This window comes from Mustela nivalis (genome assembly GCF_964662115.1).
Source record: "Mustela nivalis genome assembly, chromosome: 6".
NCBI lineage: Eukaryota > Metazoa > Chordata > Mammalia > Carnivora > Mustelidae > Mustela > Mustela nivalis.
Genome location: NC_139025.1, coordinates 140,954,757 through 140,982,468, shown reverse-complemented (window position 1 = coordinate 140,982,468; position 27,712 = coordinate 140,954,757). Strand labels below are relative to the sequence as shown.

The window sequence follows — 27,712 nt, the reverse complement described above, 5'->3', positions numbered from 1 at the left end:
AACACTGCCACAGGATGCAAACAGCAAGAGGCTGTCTTTTTTCCATTGGACATTCTTTCCTGCTTTGTCGAAGATTAGTTGACCATAGATTTGAGGGTCTATTTCTGGGCTCTCTATTCTGTTCCATTGATCTATGTGTCTGTTTTTGTGCCAGTACCATGCTGTCTTGATGATGACAGCTTTGTAATAGAGCTTGAAGTCCGGAATTGTGATGCCACCAACTTTGGCTTTCTTTTTCAATATCCCTTTGGCTATTCGAGGTCTTTTCTGGTTCCATATAAATTTTAGCATTATTTGTTCCATTTCTTTGAAAAAGATGGATGGTACTTTGATAGGAATTGCATTAAATCTGTAGATTGCTTTAGGTAGCATAGACATTTTCACAATATTTATTCTTCCAATCCAGGAGCATGGAACATTTTTCCATTTCTTTGTGTCTTCCTCAATTTCTTTCATGAGTACTTTATAGTTTTCTGAGTATAGATTCTGTGTCTCTTTGGTTAGGTTTATTCCTAGGTATCTTATGGTGCTGGGAAAATTGGACAGCCACATGCAGAAAAATGAAATTGGACCATTTCCTTACACCACACACAAAAATAGACTCAAAATGGATGAAGGACCTCAATGTGCGAAAGGAATCCATCAAAATCCTTGAGGAGAACACGGGCAGCAACCTCTTTGACCTCTGCCGCAGCAACATCTTCCTAGGAACAACGCAAAAGGCAAGGGAAGCAAGGGAAAAAATGAACTATTGGGATTTCATCAAGATCAAAAGCTTTTGCACAACAAAGGAAACAGTTAACAAAATCAAAAGACAACTGACAGAATGGGAGAAGATATTTGCAAACGACATATCAGATAAAGGACTAGTGTCCAGAATCTATAAAGAACTTAGCAAACTCAACACCCAAAGAACAAATAATCCAATCAAGAAATGGGCAGAAGTCATGAACAGACATTTCTGCAAAGAAGACATCCAGATGGCGAACAGACACATGAAAAAGTGCTCCATATCACTCGGCATCAGGGAAATACAAATCAAAACCACAATGAGATATCACCTCACACCAGTCAGAATGGCTAAAATCAACAAGTCAGGAAATGACAGATGCTGGCGAGGATGCGGAGAAAGGGGAAACCCTCCTACACTGTTGGTGGGAATGCAAGCTGGTGCAGCCACTCTGGAAAAAAGCATGGAGGTTCCTCAAAATGTTGAAAATAGAACTGCCCTATGACCCAGCAATTGCACTATTGGGTATTTACCCTAAAGATACAAATGTAGTGATCCAAAGGGGCACATGCACCCGAATGTTTATAGCAGCAATGTCCACAGTAGCCAAACTATGGAAAGAACCTAGATGTCCATCAACAGATGAATGTATCAAGAAGATGTGGTATATATACACAATGGAATACTATGCAGCCATCAAAAGAAATGAAATCTTGCCATTTGCAACAACATGGATGGAACTAGAGCGTATCATGCTTAGCGAAATAAGTCAAGCAGAGAAAGACAACTATCATATGATCTCCCTGATATGAGGAAGTGGTGATGCAACATGGAGGCTTAAGTGGGTAGGAGAAGAATAAATGAAACAAGATGGGATTGGGAGGGAGACAAACCATAAGTGACTCTTAATCTCACAAAACAAACTGAGGGTTGCTGGGCAGAGGGGGCTTGGGAGAAGGGGGTGGGATTATGGACATTGGGGAGGGTATGTGCTTTGGTGAGTGCTGTGAAGTGTGTAAACCTGGTGATTCACAGACCTGTACCCCTGGGGATAAAAATATATGTTTATAAAAAATAAAAAATTAAAAAAAAAAGATAAAACTCTGAATAAAATGAATGAGCTCATTGTGCTTCCAATAATAAAGATTGGATGGAGAGGGGGGTGCAAGTTAGTTAGTTAATATAGCTAAGGAGCTTTTACTTAGATAAGTAAAAAAAAAAAAAAAAAAATCACAAAGTATGAAATGGCCAAAAGATGGGCAATATAGAGAAAGCAAATCCCAAATGACAACAAATATAAGAAAAATATATCTAACAATTACTAGTTAGGAAATGCATATTAAAGAAATGAGATTTTTATTTTACATCTATCATACGAACAAAACAGTTGTAACATTTATATGAAAAAATTATGAAAGAGTCCATTAGTATACCATTTGACATAGAGGCATATCCACAAGGTGTGGTTGAATGACTAAAATAAAATAAAGAGTATTGATAGAGTCCCTGTTTTATCAAATGCTGACAAAATCCCTTATTATGTATACATGTATATATGAATATGGTTATATGATCTTGCATAAAAATGTGGAATGAAAAATACTAAGTGAAAAACACTGGTTAAGGGGTTTATTTTGGTTCAGGGGAAAGTAGGGAGGCAAGTATAAAACACTATTTCCATATATATATGCACTTATATAAAATATATATTTGTGTATTTATATTGTAAGGATTTTTTTTAAAGATTAATTAATAATAGATTTACTTTCACAAGGTGAGGAAAGGAACCATTAGACACATGTAGTGTTAAGAGTGTTCCACAAGGAGGGAAAATAGAAAAGTTCCCAGGGAGGAAAGTAGCTGGTGGTTAAGGAAGACACACACACATGCACATAAGCACACACACAAACACATGAATGAGGCTTACTGGATGTAAAGGAGAGTGATGGGAAATAACTTCAGAGAGATAGTTTGAAGCCAGATAATTTATTTTGTTTACTTAATGAGTTTGGATATTACTTCCAGTGCAGAAAAAAAGCTCTAAACTTCTACTTAAATAATTGGATGTATGTTTTAAAAATATCACTTGGTTATCCAAAGGATACAAGCATAGTCATTTGAAGGGCACATGCATCTCAGTGAGGGAAGAAAGGACCTGAGAATAGACTGTAACAAAGGGGTGAGGTAAGTGGACTGCAGGACTGGATGCAGGTTAAAGAATTTCTGGAGAGAGGATACAAAGCAGGAGAGCTAGATAGGAGGCAAAGTGGAATACAAGAAATTGAGATTTTGGAGGTGATGTTGATGAAGTTCTAGAACCTAGATGAGGTTCGGTGGGCTGAGGTCTGGTGCCGATGACCAAGAAAGAATTCTTGAGACATCTTTGGTGCAGAATGGTGGTTTATTAAAGCACAAGGACAGGACCTGTGGGCAGGAAGAGCTGCTGCCCTGGGTTGTGGGGATGGCAGGTTATATACCCTGCAGTTGGGGGAAGGTGAGGGGGAGGAAGGTTTCAATGGAGTTTTCATATGCTAAGGAGGGCCTATAAGGTGCCAGGATGTCCCAGGCCTACCTGAGGCCTTGCCCTGGCGACTTGATCAATGTTGTCTTTAGACCAGCCATTAACATTAAGATAGTTGGGAGACTTTTTGGTGGGGTGTCACAATCCTGCTCTCAATCGTCTTTGTTAGTGAGATTTAGGACATTTGTAAGCCAAGGGAGACTCCTGTCTAGCAGGATTGTGAGCTCTGCAAATTAACCATTTGCTTATTGTTCATGCAGTCAGGGCTGCCTGAGGGATGCTACACATATACTGAGCGGGAGCAGATGGAGAGGGGGGTGCAAGGCACCAGCTTTTGCTTTGTCTTCAGCCAGCCTCATGCTCCCTCATCAATGTGATTATTGGTGGTGGCAGAGTTAAAGGTGTGACAGTAGGAGTGGGTGTTTAACATAGGGTGGATGTGGATCATTTGGAGGTTGGGGATGTTTTTGCAACGATTTTTTTTTTTTTTTACTGGGATACTGAAATCACCAGTTATACAAGTAGGGCTGGAAAGGGAAGTACCAGGTGAAAGATATCAGTACATGAGGGGGTCACATGGTGCCCTTCAAGAGGACAGTTATTGAGTGGTTTAAGTTTCATGGTGTGAGCTTCAAAATACCTGGGGCTTTTGAAGGGGAAGGAAGGAAAAATAACTTGTAAGATAGAATACGGAGCAAAAAGGACTTATTTATCTTTCCCGCTCTTGAGCATAGTAGATGTAATATTTAAAATAGACCAACAAATATTGGTCTCTGTTTGAGAGGACTTCAGGTGACAGGTTTCAGTTGGAAACTGGAAGAATATTCAAAGAAAAATTTGAGGACACTGGGGAATTTGTTGACCCTAGACTGTGAATTTTACACTGGATGATAAGGGCCCAGTGGTCAACTGTGTCCTCTTGTTTTTTGCGTTCTGCAGCAGACTGGCAGCCAGGCATAAAGGAAAACTTCCTCAGGAGAGTGCTTTCTGAGGAATTAGAAGTTAAACGTGGAACACTAGTCTTGCGGCAGATGGGGGAGTAAGAGGCTCATGTGGAACATGAGGCTACCAACCTTTTTCAGCTGTGGAATCTGACTCAGGATTAAAAGAGGCCTCATCTTTAGGTAGCCTGTATTCAAGTACTGCTAATGCTTTTACTAAAAATATACCTTTTTTTTCTTTGATCGTCTAGGTTACTTTTACAAAGAGGAAGTTTGGATTAATGAAGAAAGCCTATGAACTTAGTGTGCTCTGTGACTGTGAAATAGCATTCATCATTTTCAACAGCTCTAACAAACTGTTTCAGTATGCCAGCACGGACATGGACAAAGTTCTTCTCAAGTATACAGAGTATAATGAACCTCATGAAAGCAGAACCAACTCGGATATTGTTGAGGTAACACATATATCTAGTAATGCCTGAATTGCAGACATGATTATTTCTTCCCTTTAGTAACTTTTAACTGTCAGATTGCTTCACATCCACATTTCAAATCCGTTGTATATATATATAAAATACATAAAAATATTTAAAAACATATTTTATTATATATATATAAAAATTTTTTTTTCTCCAAATCATTTCCTGGGATGATCTGATTATTGTATAATAATGTATATATATTTTTTATCCCAATCATTTGTTACAAGGATCTGATTATTGCTCTGTCATGACCCACTTAGGCTATATACATATCCTGTTTATTGAGACAAAATTAGGCTATTGTACTGTGTAGAGCAGTATAATACAGCATTTTATCTATGATTATTTTGTATGCATTTTAAAGTTAATATTATAAGAATCTATATCACTTGGGATAGTATGAAGTTACACTGTTAATATGCTTTAATCATTTCGTTGCATCAGTGACTACCCACAATTTTAAACACTAATGAAATGGAAGAAAATGACAAAAATAATACTTCTATTTTGTGAATATTATTTTAGTTGTGGGGTGGGGAGAGATTCTTCACTTTTTTTTCCCTCCTTATCTGTTGTCCTTCAGTATTTCTAATAATTCTGCCAACCTAATTAAAGTGAAAATAAAAGGAATTTATTTGGAATTATTTCCATCTTACTCAGAAATAGGTTTTAAAGCAAAACCTTCAAAAAGGAGAATCTGTATGCCTTCCCCTATAATTCTTTTCTGCTGTAAAATATTTTTATAAAAGATAATTTTCCATTTATATTTCTAATGACATTTTAAATTAGCTTAATACTTTTGTCTTTTTTGTTTACATTTAGAGATTCTGTTTCATTTTTATCCAAAAAAGGAAAATTTTTCCCCTACTACTTCAAAAGTTACATACTTTGGCTTAGTTTTTATATTAGAAGACTATTTCAGTAAATTAGGGATTTCCTTGTGAAAATACTAAAACCGTGTGAAACGATGCGGAATTAACCACAAAGGAAGAAATGAAATCCTAATGTAGATTTTATATGAGTAATTAAAATTAAGATAAAGATTCTTTAACTATTGTAGTGTACAGGAAGCTAATTTACCTGTCTCCACTGATGAAATGCATTTTAAATTTCCTCTATACCCTATTACTCTACTGCAACCATTCATTTTTGGACAGTAATTGATTTAGTTTGTTACTGCGGGGGAAAAAAAATCTGCTACTTATAGTTAAAAAAAAACCTCTGTTACTTTTTAGCAGTTAATCAGTTGTTTGCAGTGAGAAGTAAAAGCATCTTCTATTACAGCTACAACTCATCTCTGTTGCTTGTTCCCCACAGTTTTATTTAAATGGCTCTTTGCTATGAACATCCCCTGAAATGTGTATGAAGTGTTCGATTTTGCTTTTGTGGTTCACTTCAGTTAAACAACATGGTTACGTAGCCAAACCCCTTAATGCAGTTGTGATTGTATCAATTTTAAGTTACTTTATATTAGCATTTATGGTATATCTTAATCACTTATGTGCGGTATAAATTAGACCCTTTCCCTATTAAACCATAATTCACTTTGAATTATGATTTTGTAAATTATGAGATCATTATTCAGGTAATCTTTTATCAGAGACTTCATAACTGGATTCCCTTGAAATGGAGAATATCCCTGGTGCGTTTAATTTAAAATGACATCTTATTTTAAAAATCTTTGTATCTTATCAAACGCTCCACTGCCTAAGTCAAAGAAATAGAGTTGACTTTAATAATGTCAACAAATAGATAATTCAAGCTAGTTTCATTGTAGAAGGCAACCACCTCCTTAACCCTAACTACTCTGCTCTTTCATTGCAGCAGTTGTTGTTCTTGGCCCCTGGAAGTTGAGGGTACTTCGCACAGCCTAAAGTTTACTTCCTTAGAGAACATGAAGAATATAGTCTGATTTAATCCTCACAGAATTTTCAAACTGCCTCAGTCTTCATCTCTGTTGTGGTCAGCAATCAAAGTGTAAGAGAGTAAATCCCAAACATGTTTTAGCAGTCTCCTATATTACAGTTTACTTTAGTGTGAAGGGAAACTTCGCAGGTCAATTATCAATTGGGAGTTGAATGTTTTCTTTTTAAGTGAATTTCTTAGATACAAGTGAACATGAATATTATGTGGAGTTCTGAATTATATAAATACAGTGGGTAGAAGACATATTGGCTTATAAGGGATAAATTTGTTGGTAGGATAAATTATAAGGCTGAATTTACTTTGTATGTGAAGCTGACTGAATTAACCTTCATTATAAAACGATGGTGGTTATCCTAGATACTCTTTCTTCCACATATAAAGGTAATGGAACTGCAGCCTCACTAGTGTTGTGCATGTGTCTGAGTTCCTTTTATCAGTGGTGGTGATGGCTAATACTAAGGGAGCTATGAAGATTATTGTGAACCAAACTAAGATTATAGGATAAGAGTAATGACAGATACATATAGAACTTCCTATGGGACAGGCATTTCCAAGTGCTTTACAAATATCTCATTTAAAGATACTTTTAGAATACCATTGTAAGTATTTTTTTCATATAGTGTTTCATATAGTTTCCTTTCAAACAGTTATAGTCATTGGAAGCACATTTTTGTCCATTTAACAGAAATATTCAAGGGGTTCCTGTGTGCCATGGAGTCTGCAGAGTGATGTTATTTAGTGATTTCTGACTCAGGCGCCAAGACTATTCTTTCTACACATAGTTTTGTAAACCAGTGAGATACACTTGTACCAACTGAAGATTTTTTATCTGTGAACGTCTAACAAATTGGTGTAATGTTCTGGGTGGCTGAAAAGCCATCTCCTGTGACTGAGTTCATCAGCTACAGTAAATGGAAGCATAAGTGACTCACTTTAGAGTGTTTCCTAATGCAATATGGTTGTCAGTGAGACTAACTGAAAACTTTGAGAACAACCTTCATAAGGCCTCTAACATGAATTCATTTATTTCCTATTGCATGTAAGTTGATGAAGTTCCAGAACCTAAGTCAGGTTCGGTGGGGTGAGGTTCGGAGCTGACGACTAAGGAAAGAATTCTTAAGACATCTTTGGTGCAAAATGGTGGTTTATTAAAGCACGGGGACAGGACCCGTGGGCAGGAAGAGCTGCTGCCCCGGGTTGTGAGGAGTGGCTGGTTATATACACAGGAGTTGGGTAGGTGAGGACAAAGGGGTGTTCAGAAGGGCTATTGGGGCAAAGAATACTATCAGGATATTGAAGGCTTAGTTGCTATCAAGTAAAGACAATTGGGAGTCTCCTGGTGGAATGTTACATTCCTGCTATCAAGCATCCCTGTTAATGAGATTTAGGTTTAGAAGAAATTTAACTTTATTTACTTTTCCTTCTACCTCTGCCTCCTTCGGTTTTTTATGGAGGGGAGGGTGACCTTAGGGATTGAGGAACTGTGTTCTGTGTCTTTGGAAATTGGGAAATTGATAAGGTAACTTCTTTGTTGTAAATCTCAAGGACATTTGCAAACCACGGGAGACTCCTGCCTTGCAGGACTGTGATCTCTGCAAGTTAACTATTTATCCTTTTGGGCAGTCAGGGGTGCCTGAGGAATGCTACACATATGGAGGGGAGCGGGTGAAGAGGGGGTGCAAGGCGCCAGCTTTTGCTTTGTCCTCAGCCAGCCTCCTGCTCCCTCATCAAGTTACTCTTTAAGATCAGTAGGATTTTACTTTCTCCCATATTGCTAAAAAGCTATACCTGCAAGGATGTACGTGTATTAGACCTATGGAACTAGATCTAGTATGTTTTTTGGGAACACAGTGAAAAAAATATATTTAAAGTAGTTGGTATTTAAATATTATGATGATAAACAGATAAAAAGAAAGATGCGGTTCTCACATTTTATCTATCTTTTGATTTTAACCTCAAATTTAAGAAACCCATATACAGAATGGTGTTCTATCTTTGCTGTCCCTTGTTTCACATTACCTATATTTTGAAACTAGTTTCTTAAAATTTTAACAATTATAATTGATAAAAAATAATTTCTCTATGGCTTTTAAAAAAAATCAACAGCATTTACATATTTTAAATTGCATTTAGATATTTTAAAGTCTGTAATGTCTTGTAGGATGTAAATACCCCCTACATTCAGAAAGCTTAAATAAATGAAAATGGAAACTTACACATTAGTCAATTAGATAGTGTCATTAAGATAAACTTTATAAGAGACTTCATAACTGGATTTCTTTATAATGGAGAGTATTGCTGCAGTGTTAATGGGATTTTATTTGAAAATGCTTATACACTGCTTTTTAGGAGCTTATTCCTTTAAAAAATGAGTTTTACTATATTTACTATATTTCATTAGGAGACATTCTGTAAAGAATGTCATCAGAAATATGCATTGTACCTCTCCATGTTATTAAGCATTGATAACAAAAATATGTGGCTTTTTGTTTGGTAATTTAGTTGAAATGTACAAAGGCAATGTTATAATCCCCCATCTTTCTCTTTTCAATAAATTAAGATTTAAAAGCTTATGAACTGTAGTATGCAATTTGATAAGAACATTGGATTTGTCTTAGAGTATTAGAGAAACTAGCAATGAAAATCAGTTGGTTACCGTTATTCATACACGTGTGTGTACATTGTGTTTACACTAAACAAAAGCCTAGAGCCAATAAAACATTTCTGTATCAAAATAAAAGTGATGCTAAAGCCACAAAGCGAGGATTTTAGCAGCTGCTAGTAAATGCCTGAGAATAGTTTTGTATCTACTTTTCTCTTTGCTTCGCTTTGCAGGAATATTTGAAATATGATATATTCCAGTGTATAAATATTTTAAAAATAGTTATGACTTGGTGATATTGGAGAATATTCAGCAAATAGCTTATGTGGTGATTCTGATCACTGTGCTGTTATTTAAGAATGTAAGAGACCATGGCCATTTACCTCTTTAGTTAGTATCTTGTAAACTGTTCCCAGATAGAGGTATCTTCCTCATGACAGGAATACTGTAGTACTTAAAAGAAAAATTTCTCTTGTACTATCTTATTTGATCTTCATATCCAAGGTATGCTTTTTCAGAAGTGGGGATTGAGACTCCATTTGCCCAGAGTCATGTAGCAATTTAACAGCAGAAATAGGATTAGAATCTGGCATTGACATTATAGCCTCCTTTTGCTCCCCAGTTTATTGAATCCATTGGAGCTTTGGAATATTTCGCCATAAATGGATGAAGGTTTTTTTATATAAGTCAGTGATGTATACATAACATGTAGCAAACATGAATGAGTTTTCCTCAAAAATAACAGAAAATGAGTGGGGATAATTGTAGTAAGAATAGTAGATAACTTTTATCTAGTTGCTAATTTAGCCTGGTACCTTCTGGGGCTTTTACTTATTTCATCTGATTGAACCCTCTTACTGTCCTTATTTCACAGATGAGGAATTTGAGACACAGTGATAAAATAGGATGACAATAATTCGGATTCTAAAGAAAGAGAAAATCTGCTTTTTCAGAGTCTTACTCATTCCTCCGACTTTCAGATCACAAAGAATTTAGAAATTACCAATATCTTAAAAAAGAGGAAGATAGGGAATCAATATAAGATGCATCTACCAATTATTAAATAAAAAGAGCTGGTAGTGAAAGTTGACCATGGCAGGGATACATTATTTGAAAATCCGTGGCTCTCAGAGTATAGTACCTTGACCACCAGGAGCAGCATCATAAGAGAACTTTTAGAGATCTGAGGTTACTGAAGCAGAAACGCTGAGGGGAGGTCTGAGCAATCTTGTATGAACTCGAATTAACTTGTCCTAAGTGGTGTGAGCCCAAAAGCTTCAAGGTAACATGCAGTCCCTGGGCAGTGGTTATCCAGCTTCTTAAACATTTTTATTCCCAAGAATATCCCTGAAATCATTTTAAGCAATGAGCAAGAACAAAGTGTAACTTGTAAGACCTTCTAAGGAAGCAATCCAAAATAGCATGCCAATTTCGGTGTGAATTACAACCTAGGGGACACGTTTCCAGTGGGTTACCTTCTAACGGGTTACTTTCAATTCACTTCTGCATGGTTATAAGTGCTTCTTTGAATGTATATAGAGGGCCTGGTGCGGATGTGTGGACCATGGATTACAGTTCCTCAGTTGAACAAAACAGAAAGATAAAAATGATTTTTGTCTCCTGAGATCATCTGGTACTGACCTTATAGAATCAGAAGCATCATTATACTTCGGTTTTCTGACAGTATTACAATGTTTTCAGAGAATCTTTCTGAGCCAATAAGTTTTTTTTTTTTTTTCTCCCCATGTTACAGATGAGGAATGGAACAGACAGGGAGTGTTTAAGAGGCTTGCCTAATGTTTTACAGCGCTGCAGTGGAGCGGCAGGGAAAGGGGAAAAATAATGAGACAACTGAAGACAAGACAAAGCTTCCCTCCACCTCCAGCCCCCTGCCCTGCTCTTTTATTCCTAACAGAGCCTGATGCAGCAGGATGGTGATTCACAGGGCGAGGCACGAAATCCTCATGGCCCTCCTCCTCTTCTCACTTGTCCTGCACCATCACCTCACACAGCAGTCACCATAGCTCTCGCAATTTCAGTATGACTCTTTTTATTTTTACTATGTATTTGAATATTATTATTTATCATACAATTATTGGTTCTCACGTATGTGCTTTTTAAGGAACTGTGCATCTCTGCTTGTGATTTTTATTTTCTTGAGGTCAGATTTTTCTCCCAACGAAGATTGATGTTGCTGATATATGAACAGGAGTTCATGTGGGAAAGGGATGAGGGATCACTTTATAATACAGCTTACATTTCTCTACTGCATTTCTTGTGTTCATCGATGGATACCTATGTATCTTTTTCACGTCTCTTTGGGTCACAGATTGAGTGTTTTAGTAGTTAGCATCAGTAAGTTGTTCTTTTTCCTCTGAAGTTCTTTGCTACATTAGCCACATTTTTGGCCAGTGAGAAAAAGGGTACAGAGGATTGGGGGAGTGATCAGAGCAAACTTCCTCTCGAGGTAACACCATCATCTTAGTTTTTTAAAGGACAGGGTTGGAGAGCAAAAAGGGTAGAAGAACGGTGTTCTAGCTCAAAGGGGCAGCTTATGTGGAAATTGGGAAATGAAACCTAGCACAGTTATTTTATGGAGTTAAAGTCAGCCAAGCATAGCTGTAGTAGTATAGTGTGAAGAGTGGAAATGGCCAAGACCTGGAAAGGAAACCAGATCCCAGGGAGGTGTATAAGGCCCTTGACTTTCTCCTGAAGGCTTGGGTAGCTATTGAAAGAGCTGTGTCTAGGTTTTATGGACTCTCTTCTCTTTCCAAGCAGTACCTTGTGTTCAAATCACACTGTAATTTTGTTTGTTTGTTTGCTTTTGAAAGGGGTTGAAAAGGGAGGAGGAAAAGGGTAAAAATGTTGACTATAGTGCATATTTTTACATTTTTAATTTATTGTACTGATACTTACCATACCATGTGCAAGGCATTGTGCCAGACACTGGGAATAAGTGGCCATATCTCTGCCGTTTTCCTAAAAGCTATTTTATTATCTTTCTACAGAAGTTCTTTTGTTAGATACATTTCAGTATAGATTCAAGACACTTAGAATCTCAAGGTTTTGATGTTTCCCATCAAAGAGTAATCATTCAGCATATAAATACTATCTTACTATTAGAGTTATAAGCTAATTTAGTGCAAAAGATGCAGGGTACTTACCATGTTTAAGGATGTTCTGTGTATGCCTATAGAGTGAGAGATAGATAGAGTGTAAGTGATATATCTCTTATAAAGTTGTAGCAAGTGCAGACATGCAGTTTTAAAAAAAAAATGGCCATTGAAACACATAGCTCTTCTTAAAATTAAGGAGACAATTTGTATAGTTTTTATATTTATTCTGATGTTATTTTTGTAGCTCAGCTTTGAGAGAAGCTCTAGAGATCTAGAGTCTAAAGAAAGGTATCTTTGTTTTTTTTTAAGATTTTCTTTGTTTATTTGAGAGAGAGAGAGAGAGAGAGAGAGAATGTGTGCATAAGCAGGGGGAGCAGCAAAGGGAGAGGGAGAGAAGCAGGCTTCCCGCTGAGTAGGGAGCCTGATGCAGGGCTTGATCCCAGGACCCCAGGATCGTGACCTAAGCCAAAAGCAGACACAACCAACTGAGCTGACCAGGGACCCTGAGAGGTATCTTCTTATCATAGATTAGTCATAATCCTACTTTTTAAATTTACAATTACACATTCAGTGCTTGACCGAATAAATCCTTCCAAATGGTAGTATGAACTTCCCTTATTTTGGAAAAGTAAGCATACCTTATAATTTTGTAGGTTTTGTTTGGTGTGTTGATTTGTGAATCAAATCAATTTTGGATATGTGCTTTGATACTTGTGTGTCCTAGGGATATTCTGTGAAGAATCTTATTGTATGTGTAGGCACACTGATATTTGATTTTATTTCTTACTCAAAGAATAGTTCCTAAAATTTTGATTTTAATTGATGGGCAGTAAAAGATCAGAAGTACACTTTTAAGATTGTTTTTGAAATGTTAATGATTCTTGCAACTTGTTATGTAAACTACAAGTCTGAGTCTTAGAGAATAAACCAAAGCTTGAATTCATATTGGAATTTACCTCTTGTAATTTGACAGGAAGTATTGTTCTGTGCTGCCTTGTTTTTAAAGAAATTTTCATTCCATATAAGTGCTTTGTTATTTTGTGGTAATTTCTGGGCTTGAGTTGTTATTTCCAAAGTCTCTTGAAAATCTCAAAAAGCTTATGTTCTGCAAAAAACCCTTAGAAATAGTAACTAGTATTTGTAAAGGAATTTTTAAAAAATCAGTTTGCTTTTTCATGCTACCAGTGGTCTTATAGGATTGTTCCATTGTATAATTAAAATATTTTTAGTGCTATTTTCCATATGTGTTATAGTTGGATTAAGTTTTTAAAAATTGTTCTGTTAGTTTGAGGTATAAAAAAATCTATCAGTTATGTTCTGTACAACAACAGAAAGGAAGGGTTTTAGATGAAGATTTAGGCATTTTGTGAAAGGTGGTAATAATCCTCAAATTCTGTTATTTGAGACTTCACTGATTATGATCTAAAGTAAGTTTCTATATTTAGTATTTATAATTAGCATTTCTTTGCTATACTGATCTGTTATTTATTGAATATTTATGGTACCTATTTAATAGGAACAGAAAGTAGAATTAAAGTTCTAAATCCTGGGGCGCCTAGGTGGCTCAGTGGGTTAAAGCCTCTGCCTTCAGCTTGGATCATGAGCATAGAGCCCTGGGATTGAGCCCCACATCAGGCTCTCTGCTCAGTGGGGAGCCTGCTTCCTCCTCTCTCTCTGCCTGCCTCTCTGCCTACTTGTGATCTCTCCCTATCAAATAGATAAATAAATCTTTAAAAAAAAAGTTCTAAATCTTGTGGGTATTCAGTATCAATTAAAATAATATATGCATAAGCATTTTTTAAAAAAGATTTTTTATTTTTAAGTAATCTCTACATGCAGCATGGGGCTCATACTCACAAGCCCAAGATCAAGAGTTGTATGCTCTACCGACTAACTCAGCCAGGCACCCCATGAAAGCATTTTGAAAACTCTTTTGTATTAGGTTGTTTCTGATTACAAGCAACAAAGACCTGACTGAAACTCACCTTTAAAATAAGGGTACTTGTTGGGGCGCCTGGGTGGCTCAGTGGGTTAAAGCCTCTGCCTTTGGCTCAGGTCATGATTCCAGGGTCCTAGGATTGAGCCCCACATCGGGCTCTGTGCTCAGCAGGGAGCCTGCTTTCTCCTCTCTCTGTCTGCCTCTCTGCCTGCTCGTGTCTGTCAAATAAATACATTTATTAGCAAAGTCTTTGCTAAAGAACATCAATATTCTTCCCACTGGATTCCCAAGATCTTTTAAAAATCTTTTTAGAAAATTAAAAAATAAATAAAATAGGGGTACTTGTTACATCACATAACAAAAAATGCAGCAGTGTGGTAGAGATTAGGCTCTGCTCTGTTGAAGTAGGCTCCAGGTTTCTGCCTTCTCTCAGGCATCAGCTTTGTCCTTATGCTGGCTGGTGCATATTGACAGTAGCAGCTCCCGATCTTACCTCTGCACATGGCATCATCTATAGCAGCATTACCCAATAGAATTTCTTGTGGTGATGGAAATGTTCTCTATTTGTGCTGTCCAGTAGTGGTAGCCATTAGTCATATGTAGCTGTTGAGCACTTGAAATAGTAATAGTGCCATTGAGAAACTGTATTTTTAACTTGTCTACCATATTGTTAAGTACCAATATAAAGCATCAGAGATCTGTTGTGTCCTAGAGTTTTCACCAAATGTTCTGAAATAAACTCTATTATGCTGACTTGGATAACATGCTTTCACACTCCTCCCTGCAGTACACTAATCATGGTAGCGAGGAGAAAATGGAAAGTGCTGATTGGCTTATTCTTGCTAGATACTCCACCTCTGAGAGGTACTATGAAGCTACATTGATCCAGAAAGTTTCTATTTGCATAGGTGGGGATAGACCTGTAGCTCTGTATGGGTCTGACCCATACATTCATGGTCAGTGGACGTTTGACAAAAGTGCTAAGGTTAATCAATGAGAAAAGGAAAGTCTTTTCAATAAATGGTGCTAGAAAAGCTGGATATACATAAAGAAAAAATAAACCTTAATATTACTATACATCATACACACGTCTATGGAGTAAAGAGTTTGTATGGGTGAATAATAAAGGTGAGGAACACACAGACTGGGTGTAGCTGATACAGTGCCTTGAATATCAGGCTGTGGTGTTTGACCTTTGTCTTACAGGCAGTGGGCAGCCTTTAGAGGTGTTTAAAAGTTTAGGTAGTCAAATAATTGTTACAAGAATACTAATCTGGCAGCAGATTACCAGCATTTTAAAGAGGTTTATAGCTTTTAAAAATAGACTACAGATCTCATCTTTTAATTATGATAGTCTTTAGTAATGTTGAGATTTTATGAAGAAGAATGCTGTTCCACTTAGTTTGAATGAGGAATGGTGATTAAAATGGTGGTTTAGACTGTGTCCTAAAGATTATGGAATATTGACATGTCATGCTTTTTCTTAATTGATCTATAAAAAAATTGAAGAAAAGGAAATTGTAGAAAAGGAAATGTTTAGAATTTACCCATAATGTGAATGTGATCAAGTATAAGTATAAATAAGCTTTGTAATGTGATCTCCCTTAATGTAACAATTTACAGTATTTTTATTTAAAGTCATTATTTATTATGAAAAAGTGACCAAAGTTACTGTAAAAGGGAGTTTATTATGAGAAGGTTTGGAAAACCCTGATCTAGTTCTGTACTTCATTTAAATGATAAGAAAGCAGGAGTCCAAACAAAGCCAGGGACTGGTCCAAGATCTTACGAGTTTGCAGTGACAAAACCAAGACTTAAATAATGTTTTCTTGAAGACCCTGGGTCTATCTCAGAAAGTCTTTGCTAAAGAACATCAATATTCTTCCCACTGGATTCCCAAAAATCAGCACACAGCTTAATAATAACCTGTATGGTTGAACTAAAAGCAGTGTTGCTTCCTTCAGTTAATTTATACTCTTAAAACTTTATCAGGGACGCCTGGGTGGCTCAGTTGGTTGGGTGTCCAACTTGATTTTAAGTCAGGTTCACGGTCTCATGGTGACAGGATCAAGCCCCACGTTAGGCCCTGCACAGTGTGGAATCTTGCTTGAGATTCTCTGCTCCCCTGCCCCATTCACACACTGTCTCTCTGTCTCAAATAAATCTTTAAATTAAAAAACAAAAAACAAACATCAGACGTTACCCAAAAGTGTTAAGGACAAAAAGCAATGAAGTATGTTTAAATGGAAATAAAGTTCAAGAATGAAAGAATGTGATTCTCTTCACACTGTAATACTGGAAATACTGCCTTGATTGCTGTATTGCCCCCATCTTCCACATTGACTCCCACGATATATTATTTCCAACCTTTAGAAAAGTAAACAGACTTAAAAAGAAAAACATACAAGTGCTTCTGCTGTAATGCATTCCTGAAAAATCTCATAAACTCCAAAACCTGTGCAACGTTGTGTTTTGATCAACACAAACTAAAAAATAATTAGTAATTGAAAAGAGAATTTGAACTGCTCAGTGAGACAGCTTAGTATGTAGTTAGTGGCTACCACAGTAGGTGTTATAAATGCACAGAATTGATTACTTGAGTAGAAGTGTTGGCAACATTTAATTAGAATGGAGATAGTGGGTCTTAGGACAGTGCAGATGACTGTGTAGCAATGAGCAATGGAAGGTGGGGGGTTTGCCATTAAAGTGAGCATGGGAAATATTACAACCTTCATCAAGGCTGGGAATAGTCCTCTGAAGCCCTCGTTTTCAATTTCTTTTTTTCTTTTTTTAAAAAGCTCTGGCTCTCAAGAGGCCTTTCTCCTTTCCTGCTAAAGGTTGCCACTTTCCTGGCTCCCCTTTCCTAGGAAAAATCCCCAGTGAACCAGAGTGACTTCTTTATACTGACACCATTCCCTATTTGTCAGTTTCATGGCACCTAATTTACATTCCAAAACACATTATAGTAGAGAAGACTGTATTGTTTAATCATAGAAAGAGTTTTGCTTTTTTTTTTTTTTAAGCAAATTTATCAGCTAATATTCATCTGAATAAGCGGCTGCTGTGTAAAAGATTATTCTGGGTGTGGGGGGAGTTGTATTATTACTGGTTTCTTTTAAGGTACAAAAAATAGCTGTTTTCATAGATTCTATTGGCTTTTGTTTCATATAGTTCTGTTCAGTGCTAATCTTAATATACCTGGGTATAAGACTCAATAGGTGTGAATTCCAGTGTGATTATTCGTAATAATGGTAAAGATTTCTAGTGTTTTCTGCAACCTGCATAAAGTGCTTTCACACTACCTGATATCTTTATAAATTATTGCCCACCAAATCCTTCACTGTCATGTGAAGTTGAATGATTGAATGTTCAGCAAGGCAACGTAGTTTAGCTAGTGGCTACCACAACGTAGACACATTTGAGATTAACTTTTTCTCTTTTTATTGAGATATAATTTTCAGACCATAGAATTCACCATTTAAAATTATAGTTTTTAATGTATTCAAAAGTTTGTGCAACTGTGCACGCTAATTTCAGAACATTTTCATCAACCGTTCACAGACATTTCCCAGCTCCCCTTACCTCCTCATCCTGGCAAACACTAACCTTTTTTGTGTGTCTATGAATTTGCCTATTCTGGATATTTCATATAAATGTTCTGTCTTGTGTCTAGCTTCTTCCATTCAGCATAATACTTCCAAGGTTCATTTATATTGTAGTATGTACCAATATATCATTCCATGGTTAAATGATATTCCATTGTATGGATAAACCATATTTTGTTTATCCAGTCATTCATTGATGGACATTGGGTTATTTATACTGTTTTATTGCTACAAAAATGTGGCTCTGAATTTGTGTACAAGTTTTTGTACGGACATGTTTTCATTTTTCTTAGGTATCTACCTAAGAGTGGCATTGGCCAGTTTGTATGATAGCTCTGTGTTGAACTTTTTGAGGAACTTGACAGTGGAATTCTGTAGAAAATATGGGACTCCTTTCCACAATTCAAGGAAAAGCAGAAACATCATCAAAAAACTTTGTAGATGTCATTAGAAAATATTTGGTTAATTTTTTCCTAAAACATTGTTGTTGTTGGTTTTTTTTTTTTTATTTCTGTAATGTTGGATCAGGTTATCTGGACCAACCCTTCTGCTGAAGACAACTAAAAATACTAGAAAAATTGTACAAAAACTTCCTTATAGTATCAAAGAGCTGTTAAGGAACATGCCAGACCAAAATCTAAGAAAAGGTAAGATCCTAAGAGGTAAAGAAGTATTTAAAATTCTGGCTACCCTGAGTCATTTGCCCACCAGGATAAAACAGTTGAAACCTGAGCTTCAGGTTTTGTTGGATCCAGAGGCAAAGAACAACTCATTACATGTAGGTTTCCAAGTCTAATAGATCGCCTCCCATATCAAACTGGGACCAGGAAAAACAAAAAGTCCACAGTCTTTTCTCACTTGAAAAAATTGCAAGGGGAGATCTGTTGTCCTGAACAGATGGGGGAAGAGGAGAATAAGAAAAGTAAGAAAGAGAACCTGTCTCTGTGGGTTGTAAAACAAGTACCAGCATTGTGTGGGACCACTCATTGTCCAAAATCCTTTAACACAGGAAGCCCGGGAAAACTTTTGCCTCAGGTATCTGGAAGAAGCAAATTGATATACTTTTTGAAGAAAGGCACTTTATTCAAAGCATCAAAAATCTCTTTCAAATAACCTTTCAAAACCATAGAGCATACCTCATACAAAGATGACTGACCATAAAAGAAAATAAGACACCATAAGCAAAATGCAGAAGAAATAGCAGAAACTAACATCTAAATACTTCAGATACTCATTATTATACATAGATTATAAACAGTTTCACTCTGTTTTAATAAACAAGCTTGAAAATATCTGCAAGAAACAGGAAAATCTGAAAGAAGTAATATAGCAAAATTGAATGAAATACTTAGAGCAATGAAAATTCACAAGAATTTGTGAACTGAAACAGGTTATCTGGAGGCTCACCACAAAGAGATGAAAAGGTAGAAAATATAAGATGTTGAGGAAAAGGAAAATTGGTTGGAAATTCTAGCCTGAATTTTTGTTGGCTTTCTAGAAGGAGGGGAAGAGAGGATGAATATGATGGGAACAGATGCGATATTTGAAGAGATAAAGACAATTTTCCAGGATTGGTTTAAGGAATTCAACAAATCCCTTGCAGAATAAAAGAAAAAAGAATATATATATATATGGAGTGAAACTACAGAAAACAAAGACAAAGAGAAAAACATACAGAGCAGTTTATCTTCAAAGGAGTAGTGACTCTAGCCGCAAATGAAAATCTCTAGTCAATGAAATGATATCCTGAATGTGTTGAGAAGACGGAACTTGTAATCCAATTTAGAATTCTATATTCAGAGAAAATGTCTTAAAGAATGAAGGCAGGACACCTGACTTACATGCCCAGGAAACCCCATTGCTTCCTTTCTTCTGGCTGGCAGCAGGGAGGCCACACTATAGCTGGAGGTACTGTAAAAGACACGAACTAGCAGGAATTCATCAGCGCTCTGGCAGTCTTTGCTGAAAAAATTTGGGGAGCTGAAAGTCCCTGCATGGGTAGACACTATAGCAGAAAGAGCTTGCTTGCTCCCTGTGATGAGAATTGTTTTGTTTGTTTGTTTGTTTGTTTTTTTAAAGATTTTATTTATTTGTCACAGAGAGCACAAGCAGAGGAAACAGCAGACAGAGGGAAAAGCAGACTCCCCACTGAGTAAGGACTCCCTCCCAGGACCCTTGGATCATGACCCAGGCCGAAGGTAGCAGCTTAACCGACCGAACCACCCAGAAGTCCCTGATGAGAACTGGTTCTACACATGGGCTGCTTCCGCAGCACGGCACCTGTTTCTCCAGGGTGGTGCTGGGGTCAGCTCCATAACCAATATCTACGGGGGACACCAGAGAAATGGGTTCATGCCCAGCCACTTCAGCAGAGGTTCTAGGAGCATGGCCCACAAGTCCTCCAAAACTTAGGAGCTGAAAACTATGAAGAAGGACCAAGAGGGAACCTGCACACTGACACATCAGGGACAGAGAAATCTGGAAAGAATCACCAGACAGGTATCAACTGCCACCAGAAGTATTAGAACAAATGCTGGGTTAATAAATTGGCTCATTCATTTAAAAAAAAAAAAAAAGCAAAAAACTGTGTATCAGTTTTGCAACTAAACCATGTCAGGCTTTTGAAGAAGGGGTCCAAAACCCAAGTCAGGCTGTCTTGGTAAGAAAGCAATCTTCATGGGAAGATCAAATGATCTTCAGAAGCTTCCAGTAGACAGTGACCCGTGTCTCTGTTTCATCAGTGAACATTAGAACCTAGTAGGTACTCTCAGTAAGTTTTGTTGGAAAAAAAGAAGGCAAATTAAATTATTTGTACAATTAAAACACACACACACACTAAGAAGGGATGGTGAAAACCAATAGCCAAGGCTTTTGAAGATACACTTTCCTGACTTCATGGTGCACTGAGAACCAAGTTTATCAAAATATTTATGTGTGAAGATTTGCAACAGAATTACATTATCCTCTGTTGATAGGCTGATGCCCAATATCTGGGTTTCTGTGAGTTAAGGGCCCCCTCAAACTGTTGGGATTGCTCAGGGTTAAGGGAAGAAGTATCATTGTCATTTATTGGGATCTTTACACTCAATCCTAGGAGTATCATAGAACTTTTAAAATTTAAAGAAGCCATATTTTGAACACGACACACTTCTTACTGAGGAAGATAGGAATAAGATTATGGAGGAACTGGAGAAGGAGCCAGAAGGCATTGCCTATAGCTATATGCAAAAGGAATGTGCTGTCTTCCCAAGGTTGAAGTGTTTCCTGATCCCAAGCCTCTCTGTGTTCTCCCTTTCATTTATCAGCTGATTAATGCAGTCTGTTGAACCAGCTGAACTAGTACAGTGTGGTGGAAAAAGCACTGAATTGGACATCAGAAGATTTAGATTCTAGTCCTAGTTCTGCTACTTAAGAGCTGTGTGATGTGGTAGGGTTGAAGGCGGAGTACTTGGGTCTCTCCTAAGCTTCATATTCTCCTTTGTAAAGATAGGAGGTTAACCTAGGTTGCAATGGTACCATTTAATTTGTTTTTCATCAGCTATCTTAGTATACTTTTTTTGTGTATGTAAAATCTCAGGATCCTGTTGTGCCTCAAATATTTTGACTCAGTGGACAAATTTTCAGAAAAATAAAACTTAACAAAATGGAATCATGAAACTATAGACAACCTGAATAGTCTTAATTGTGAAGTTTACCACAGAAGATCTCCAAGTCCAGATGGCTTCATAAGCAAGGACTAACAGATTTTTTAAGGAAGAAATAATGCCAGTATTTCTAAACTCTTTCAGAGAACAGAAAAAGAAGAAACACTCTTTTCTCCATTATATGCGCTAGCCCAACTTTGATAGTAAAACCAGCAAGCAGAGTTCGAAGAAGAAAAATCAGAAGTCAGCCCCACTGAACATAAATGCAGAACTCCTAAACAAAATATTAGTCCACTCCTTTGAGCTCACATCTTTTTTAGTGGAGACACTTAACTTGTTTTCACTTTGATGCATTTTCTGTACTCCTTGGGCATGCATATAGACTCTATCAGCCTCTCTTTGGGAGTAGCCATGTGACTAAATTGGCCAATGGAATTTGAGTAGAAGTGACACATGCTGGTTCCAGGGCTGATCTGTCAAATACCTCCCACATGATCTTTATACTGTCTCTTCCCTCTTTGCCTGCCAGGTGCAGAGAATCCAGATGGGCACTCTTGAGGTCTTATGTGTGGAAGCACAAGATAAATGAATCTGGGCTCTGAATAATCTCATGCAAGCCTCTGAGATAAGAAACATCCTCATATGGCTTTTTATGAATAGGAAACTTCATTGTGTTAGACCACTGAGAGTGTTTTGTTCATTAAAGCATCTCATGTTACTTATGCTAACTAAATCAGAAATTAAATCCAGCAGTATATAAAAGGGACAGTGTATTATGACTACATTGGATTGCTCACAGGAATGTAGGGTTGATTTAACAGAGTTATCCCATCATTGTGGAATGAAACTCTCAATAGGTATATATCTCTGCCACCAAAAACCAACCAACCAAATAAATAAATAAATAAAATAATAATAATCTTTATAGAGTCAAGGAAATGCCAGTCAAAAGAATTCAACAACTGATTCTGAAATAAAGGGAAAATGAGGGGGAAAAGAAGACCTCCTGCAGAATAACAGTGTGAGAGGGTTTGCTCTACAATATATTGTGACTTATTTTAAAGCTGTAGTAATGGAGATACTATGACAATGCACAAATACTGATTTCCAAACATAGCAGTGAAGTAATAGCTTAGAAACTGAACCATGTGTGCATAAATGGGGGGGTATCTATAATCATAGGGGAAAGAAAAAAATTCTTTAATAGTGCTGGGACAATTAGATACATAGGAAACTATGAAGGGAGTCTACCTCATATCTTACATAAAATCTATCTCCAGGAAGATTATAGACTTAAATGCAGAAGGCAAAATTGAAAGCTTTTAGAAGATATAGGAGATTATTTTTATGATTTTGAGGTAGGGAAGGATTTATTGAAGACATAAAAACTATAAAGGAAAAATTGGTAAATTTGACTTTGTTTTTATCTGAAGGCAGTTTTTTTTTTTCAAACCACAGAATGGAAAAAGACTTTTATAATGCATAAAATTAGTAAAGGACTTATGTTGATTTCAAATTTTAAAAATGACAATAAATAAGAAAAAGATGAACAACCCAATTAAAAATTTGGAAAGTACTTGACCAGACACTTAGAAAAAAAAATTCAGAGAGCCAATAGGTATGAAATGTGCTTCATTTCCTTAGTAATCAGGGAAATGCAAATCAACTTCTCATTTCAGGTAGAAATGTACTTCGATACAATTATAGTTGACCCTTGAACAGCTCCACAGTTGGGAAAACAGCACCCTGTGCAGTTTAAAATCCATGTTTGACTTTTGACTCCCCCTAAACTTAGCTGCTTACCAGAAGCCTTACCAGTAACATAGTCAGTTAACACACATTTTTCAAGTTATATGTGTTACATACTGTATCCTGACAGTAAAGTCAGCTGGAGAAGAGATGTTATTAAGAAAACTCGAAGGAAGAAAAAATACATTTACTGTATTATACTGTATTTATTAGGAAAGAGATTTTGGTAGGTCTGCACAGTTTAAACCTGTGTTGTTCAAAGAAAAAAGTACTTTAAAAAATGTTTTGACATTATCTAGTATAAGAAAGATAAGAGCCACATATTTTATGAACTTTACAGTTCCATTCCCAAGAATATACTCTAGAGAATTGTGTGTAGATATGGGGTAGGTTATGTTTACAAAAATGTTCATAGCACCATTTTCATTTCAATAATGGCCAAAAAACTGAAGCAACTCCAATATCTGCAGTAGAATGAATAAAGTTTTTCCCCTATACAATGAGTTACAATATTCAGTGAAAATGAACAAACTAGATCTGTATGCAACCCTGAATCTAATAAACATAATGTATAATAAAAGAGGCGAGACAGAAGAATGCATCGCATATACTTCATTCACATAATATTAAAAAGTAAGCCGAAGGATATAGTTACAGGTACGCATACATGTGGTAAACCAGAAAGCTTCGTCATCACAGAGGTTGGGTGGTCTTTCCTGGAGAGGGCAGAGAGGAGAGGTGTGTGATTGAGGGAGATATATAGGTTCCAGTTCTAGTCTGTGTTTTGATTTGGTTTGATTACTAGTAGTCATTTTATAATTGTTGAATTTAATAAATTTTGATGGCCTTTCTTTGTGAATTTTTCAGTTTTAAAAAATTAAATGTTTTTATGCATTTTCAGAGTGTTTAGGAAGAATATGAAGTGTCTTTAATTAGCAACAGTTATTAAAAATGAGGAAAAAGAGAACTTTGCCTATTTAAAATAGCCCTATTTGGTTTGAGTTCCTTGAAACTTAAGACATGTTATTCCTTTATTTTACAAGTAGTCATATCTTGTGCTAGATCTGATTATCCATTCATCCAGTATTTATGGAGCATTTACTGCTCAGGTGCTTGACAGAAATGAGATTCAGGATGGGTGGTGATATTATAGATTGATTAATTAGCTCCTTGTGCATTTAAAAAATCATGCATATATACCTATTGAGTATTTTAGTTCCATAGTTTTGCTTCTGAGTACTGTGATTCTATTAGCTTGTAATGGAATTTGGCAGTAGCAGAATTGAGCATACATTAAAGAACATTTCAGTTCTTTGTAGGCAGTTGTTAAAAACAGTCTTGTCAGGTGTGGGCTCTGGTAAACACTCAGACAGTATAGACTCCTGAGTTGAAAACTTTGTAGCATAACTAAAAATTGCAGAAAATGCCAGCCCCCTGTGATTTTTTTTTAATTTTTTATTTTTTTTATAAACATATATTTTTATCCCCAGGGGTACAGGTCTGTGAATCACCAGGTTTACACACTTCACAGCACTCACCAAAGCACACACCCTCCCCAATGTCCATAATCCCACCCCCTTCCCCCAAACCCCCTCCCCCCAGCAACCCTCAGTTTATTTTGTGAGATTAAGACTCACTTATGGTTTGTCTCCCTCCCAATTCCATCTTGTTTCATTGATTCTTCTTCTACCCACTTAAGCCCCCATATTTCATCACCACTTCCTCATATCAGGGGGATCATATGATAGTTGTCTTTCTCCGCTTGACTTATTTCGCTAAACATGATACGCTCTAGTTCCATCCATGTTGTCGCAAATGGCAAGATTTCATTTCTTTTGATGGCTGCATAGTATTCCATTGTGTATATATACCACATCTTCTTGATCCATTCATCTGTTGATGGACATCTAGGTTCTTTCCATAGTTTGGCTATTGTGGACATTGCTGCTATAAACATTCGGGTGCACGTGCCCCTTTGGATCAGTACGTTTGTATCTTTAGGGTAAATACCCAGTAGTGCAATTGCTGGGTCATAGGGCAGTTTTATTTTCAACATTTTGAGGAACCTCCATGCTGTTTTCCAGAGTGGCTGCACCAGCTTGCATTCCCACCAACAGTGTAGGAGGGTTCCCCTTTCTCCACATCCTCGCCAGCATCTGTCATTTCCTGACTTGTTGATTTTAGCCATTCTGACTGGTGTGAGGTGATATCTCATTGTGGTTTTGATTTGTATTTCCCTGATGCCGAGTGATATGGAGCACTTTTTCATGTGTCTGTTGGCCATCTGGATGTCTTCTTTACAGAAATGTCTGTTCATGTCCTCTGCCCATTTCTTGATTGGATTATTTGTTCTTTGGGTGTTGAGTTTGCTAAGTTCTTTATAGATTTTGGACACTAGTCCTTTATCTGATATGTCTTCTGCAAATACCTTCTTCCATTCTGTCAGTTGTCTTTTGATTTTTTTTAACTGTTTCCTTTGCTGTGCAAAAGCTTTTGATCTTGATGAAATCCCAATAGTTCATTTTTGCCCTTGCTTCCTTGCCTTTGGCGATGTTCCTAGGAAGATGTTGTTGCGGCTGAGGTCGAAGAGTTTGCTGCCTGTGTTCTCCTCAAGGATTTTGATGGATTCCTTTTGCACATTGAGGTCCTTCATCGATTTTGAGTCTATTTTCGTTTGTGGTGTAAGGAAATGGTCCAATTTCATTTTTCTGCATGTGGCTACCCAATTTTACCAGCACCATTTATTGAAGAGGCTGTCTTTTTTCCATTGGACATTCTTTCCTGCTTTGTCGAAGATTATTTGACCATAGAGTTAAGGGTCTATTTCTGGGCTCTCTATTCTGTTCCATTGATCTATGTGTCTGTTTTTGTGCCAGTACCATGCTGTCTTGATGATGACAGCTTTATAATAGAGCTTGAAGTCTGTAATTGCGATGCCACCAATATTGGCTTTCTTTTTCAATATCCCTTTGGCTATTCAAGGTCTTTTCTGGTTCCATATAAATTTTAGCATTATTTGTTCCATTTCTTTGAAAAAGATGGATGGTACTTTGATAGGAATTGCATTAAATGTGTAGATTGCTTTAGGTAGCATAGACATTTTCACAATATTTATTCTTCCAATCCAGGAGCATGTGTCTTCCTCAATTACTTTCATGAGTACTTTATAATTTTCTGAGTATAGATTCTGTGCCTCTTTGGTTAGGTTTATTCCTAGGTATCTTATGGTTTTGGGTGCAATTGTAAATGAGATTGACTCCTTGATTTCTCTTTCCTCTGTCTTGTTTTTGGTGTAGGGAAATGCAACTGATTTCTGTGCATTGATTTTATATCCTGACACTTTACTGAATTCCTGTACAAGTTCTAGCAGTTTTGGAGTGGAGTCTTTTGGGTTTTCCACATATAGTTTCATATCATCTGCAAAGAGTGATAATTTGACTACTTCTTTGCCAATTTGTATGCCTTTAATTTCCTTTTCTTGTCTAATTGCTGAGGCTAGGACCTCTAGTACTATGTTGATTAGCAATGTTGATAATGGACATTCCTGCCGAGTTCCTGACCTTAGCGGAAAAGCTTTCAGTTTTTCTCCATTGAGAATGATATTTGTGGTGGGTTTTTCATAGATGGCTTTGATGATATTGAGGTATGTGCCCTCTATCCCTACACTTTGAAGAGTTTTGATCAGGAAGGGATGCTGTACTTTGTCAAATGCTTTTTCAGCATCTATTGAGAGTATCATATGGTTCCGGTTCTTTCTTTTATTGATGTGTTGTATCACATTGACTGATTTGCGGATGTTGAACCAACCTTGCAGCCCTGGAATAAATCCCACTTGGTCGTGGTGAATAATCCTTTTAAGGTACTGTTGAATCCTATTGTCTAGTATTTTGGTGAGAATTTTCACATCTGTGTTCATCAAGGATATTGGTCTATAGCTCTCTTTTTTTATGGGATCCTTGTCTGGTTTTGGGATCAAGGTGATGCTGGCCTCATAAAATGAGTTTGGAAGTTTTCCTTCCATTTCTATTTTTTGGAACAGTTTCAGGAGAATAGGAATTAATTCTTCTTTAAATGTTTGGTAGAATTCCCCTGGGAAGCCGTCTGGCCCTGGGCTTTTGTTTGTTTTGAGATTTTTAATGACTGTTTCAATCTCCTTACTGGTTATGGGTCTGTTCAGGCTTTCTATTTCTTCCTGATTCAGTTGTGCTAGTTTATATGTTTCTAGGAATGCATCCATTTCTTCCAGATTGTCAAATTTGTTGGCGTAGAGTTGCTCATAGTATGTTCTTATAATAGTTTGTATTTCTTTGGTGTTAGTTGTGATCTCTCCTCTTTCATTCATGATTTTATTTATTTGGGTCCTTTCTCTTTTCTTTTTGATAAGTCGGGCCAGGGGTTTATCAATTTTATTAATTCTTTCAAAGAACCAGCTCCTAGTTTCGTTGATTTTTTCTATT

At 36.7% G+C, this 27,712-nt stretch overlaps 1 protein-coding gene across 1 annotated transcript in view; it reads left to right on the top strand.

The window, feature by feature from the left end:
• LOC309867643 (myocyte-specific enhancer factor 2A-like) overlaps positions 1 to 27,712 on the top strand; it is a 96,452-nt gene that overhangs the window by 30,858 nt on the left and 37,882 nt on the right. The window contains 1 exon segment of the mRNA XM_082736702.1: positions 4,444 to 4,647. Within this exon segment, the coding sequence (XP_082592828.1) occupies positions 4,444 to 4,647 (204 nt within the window).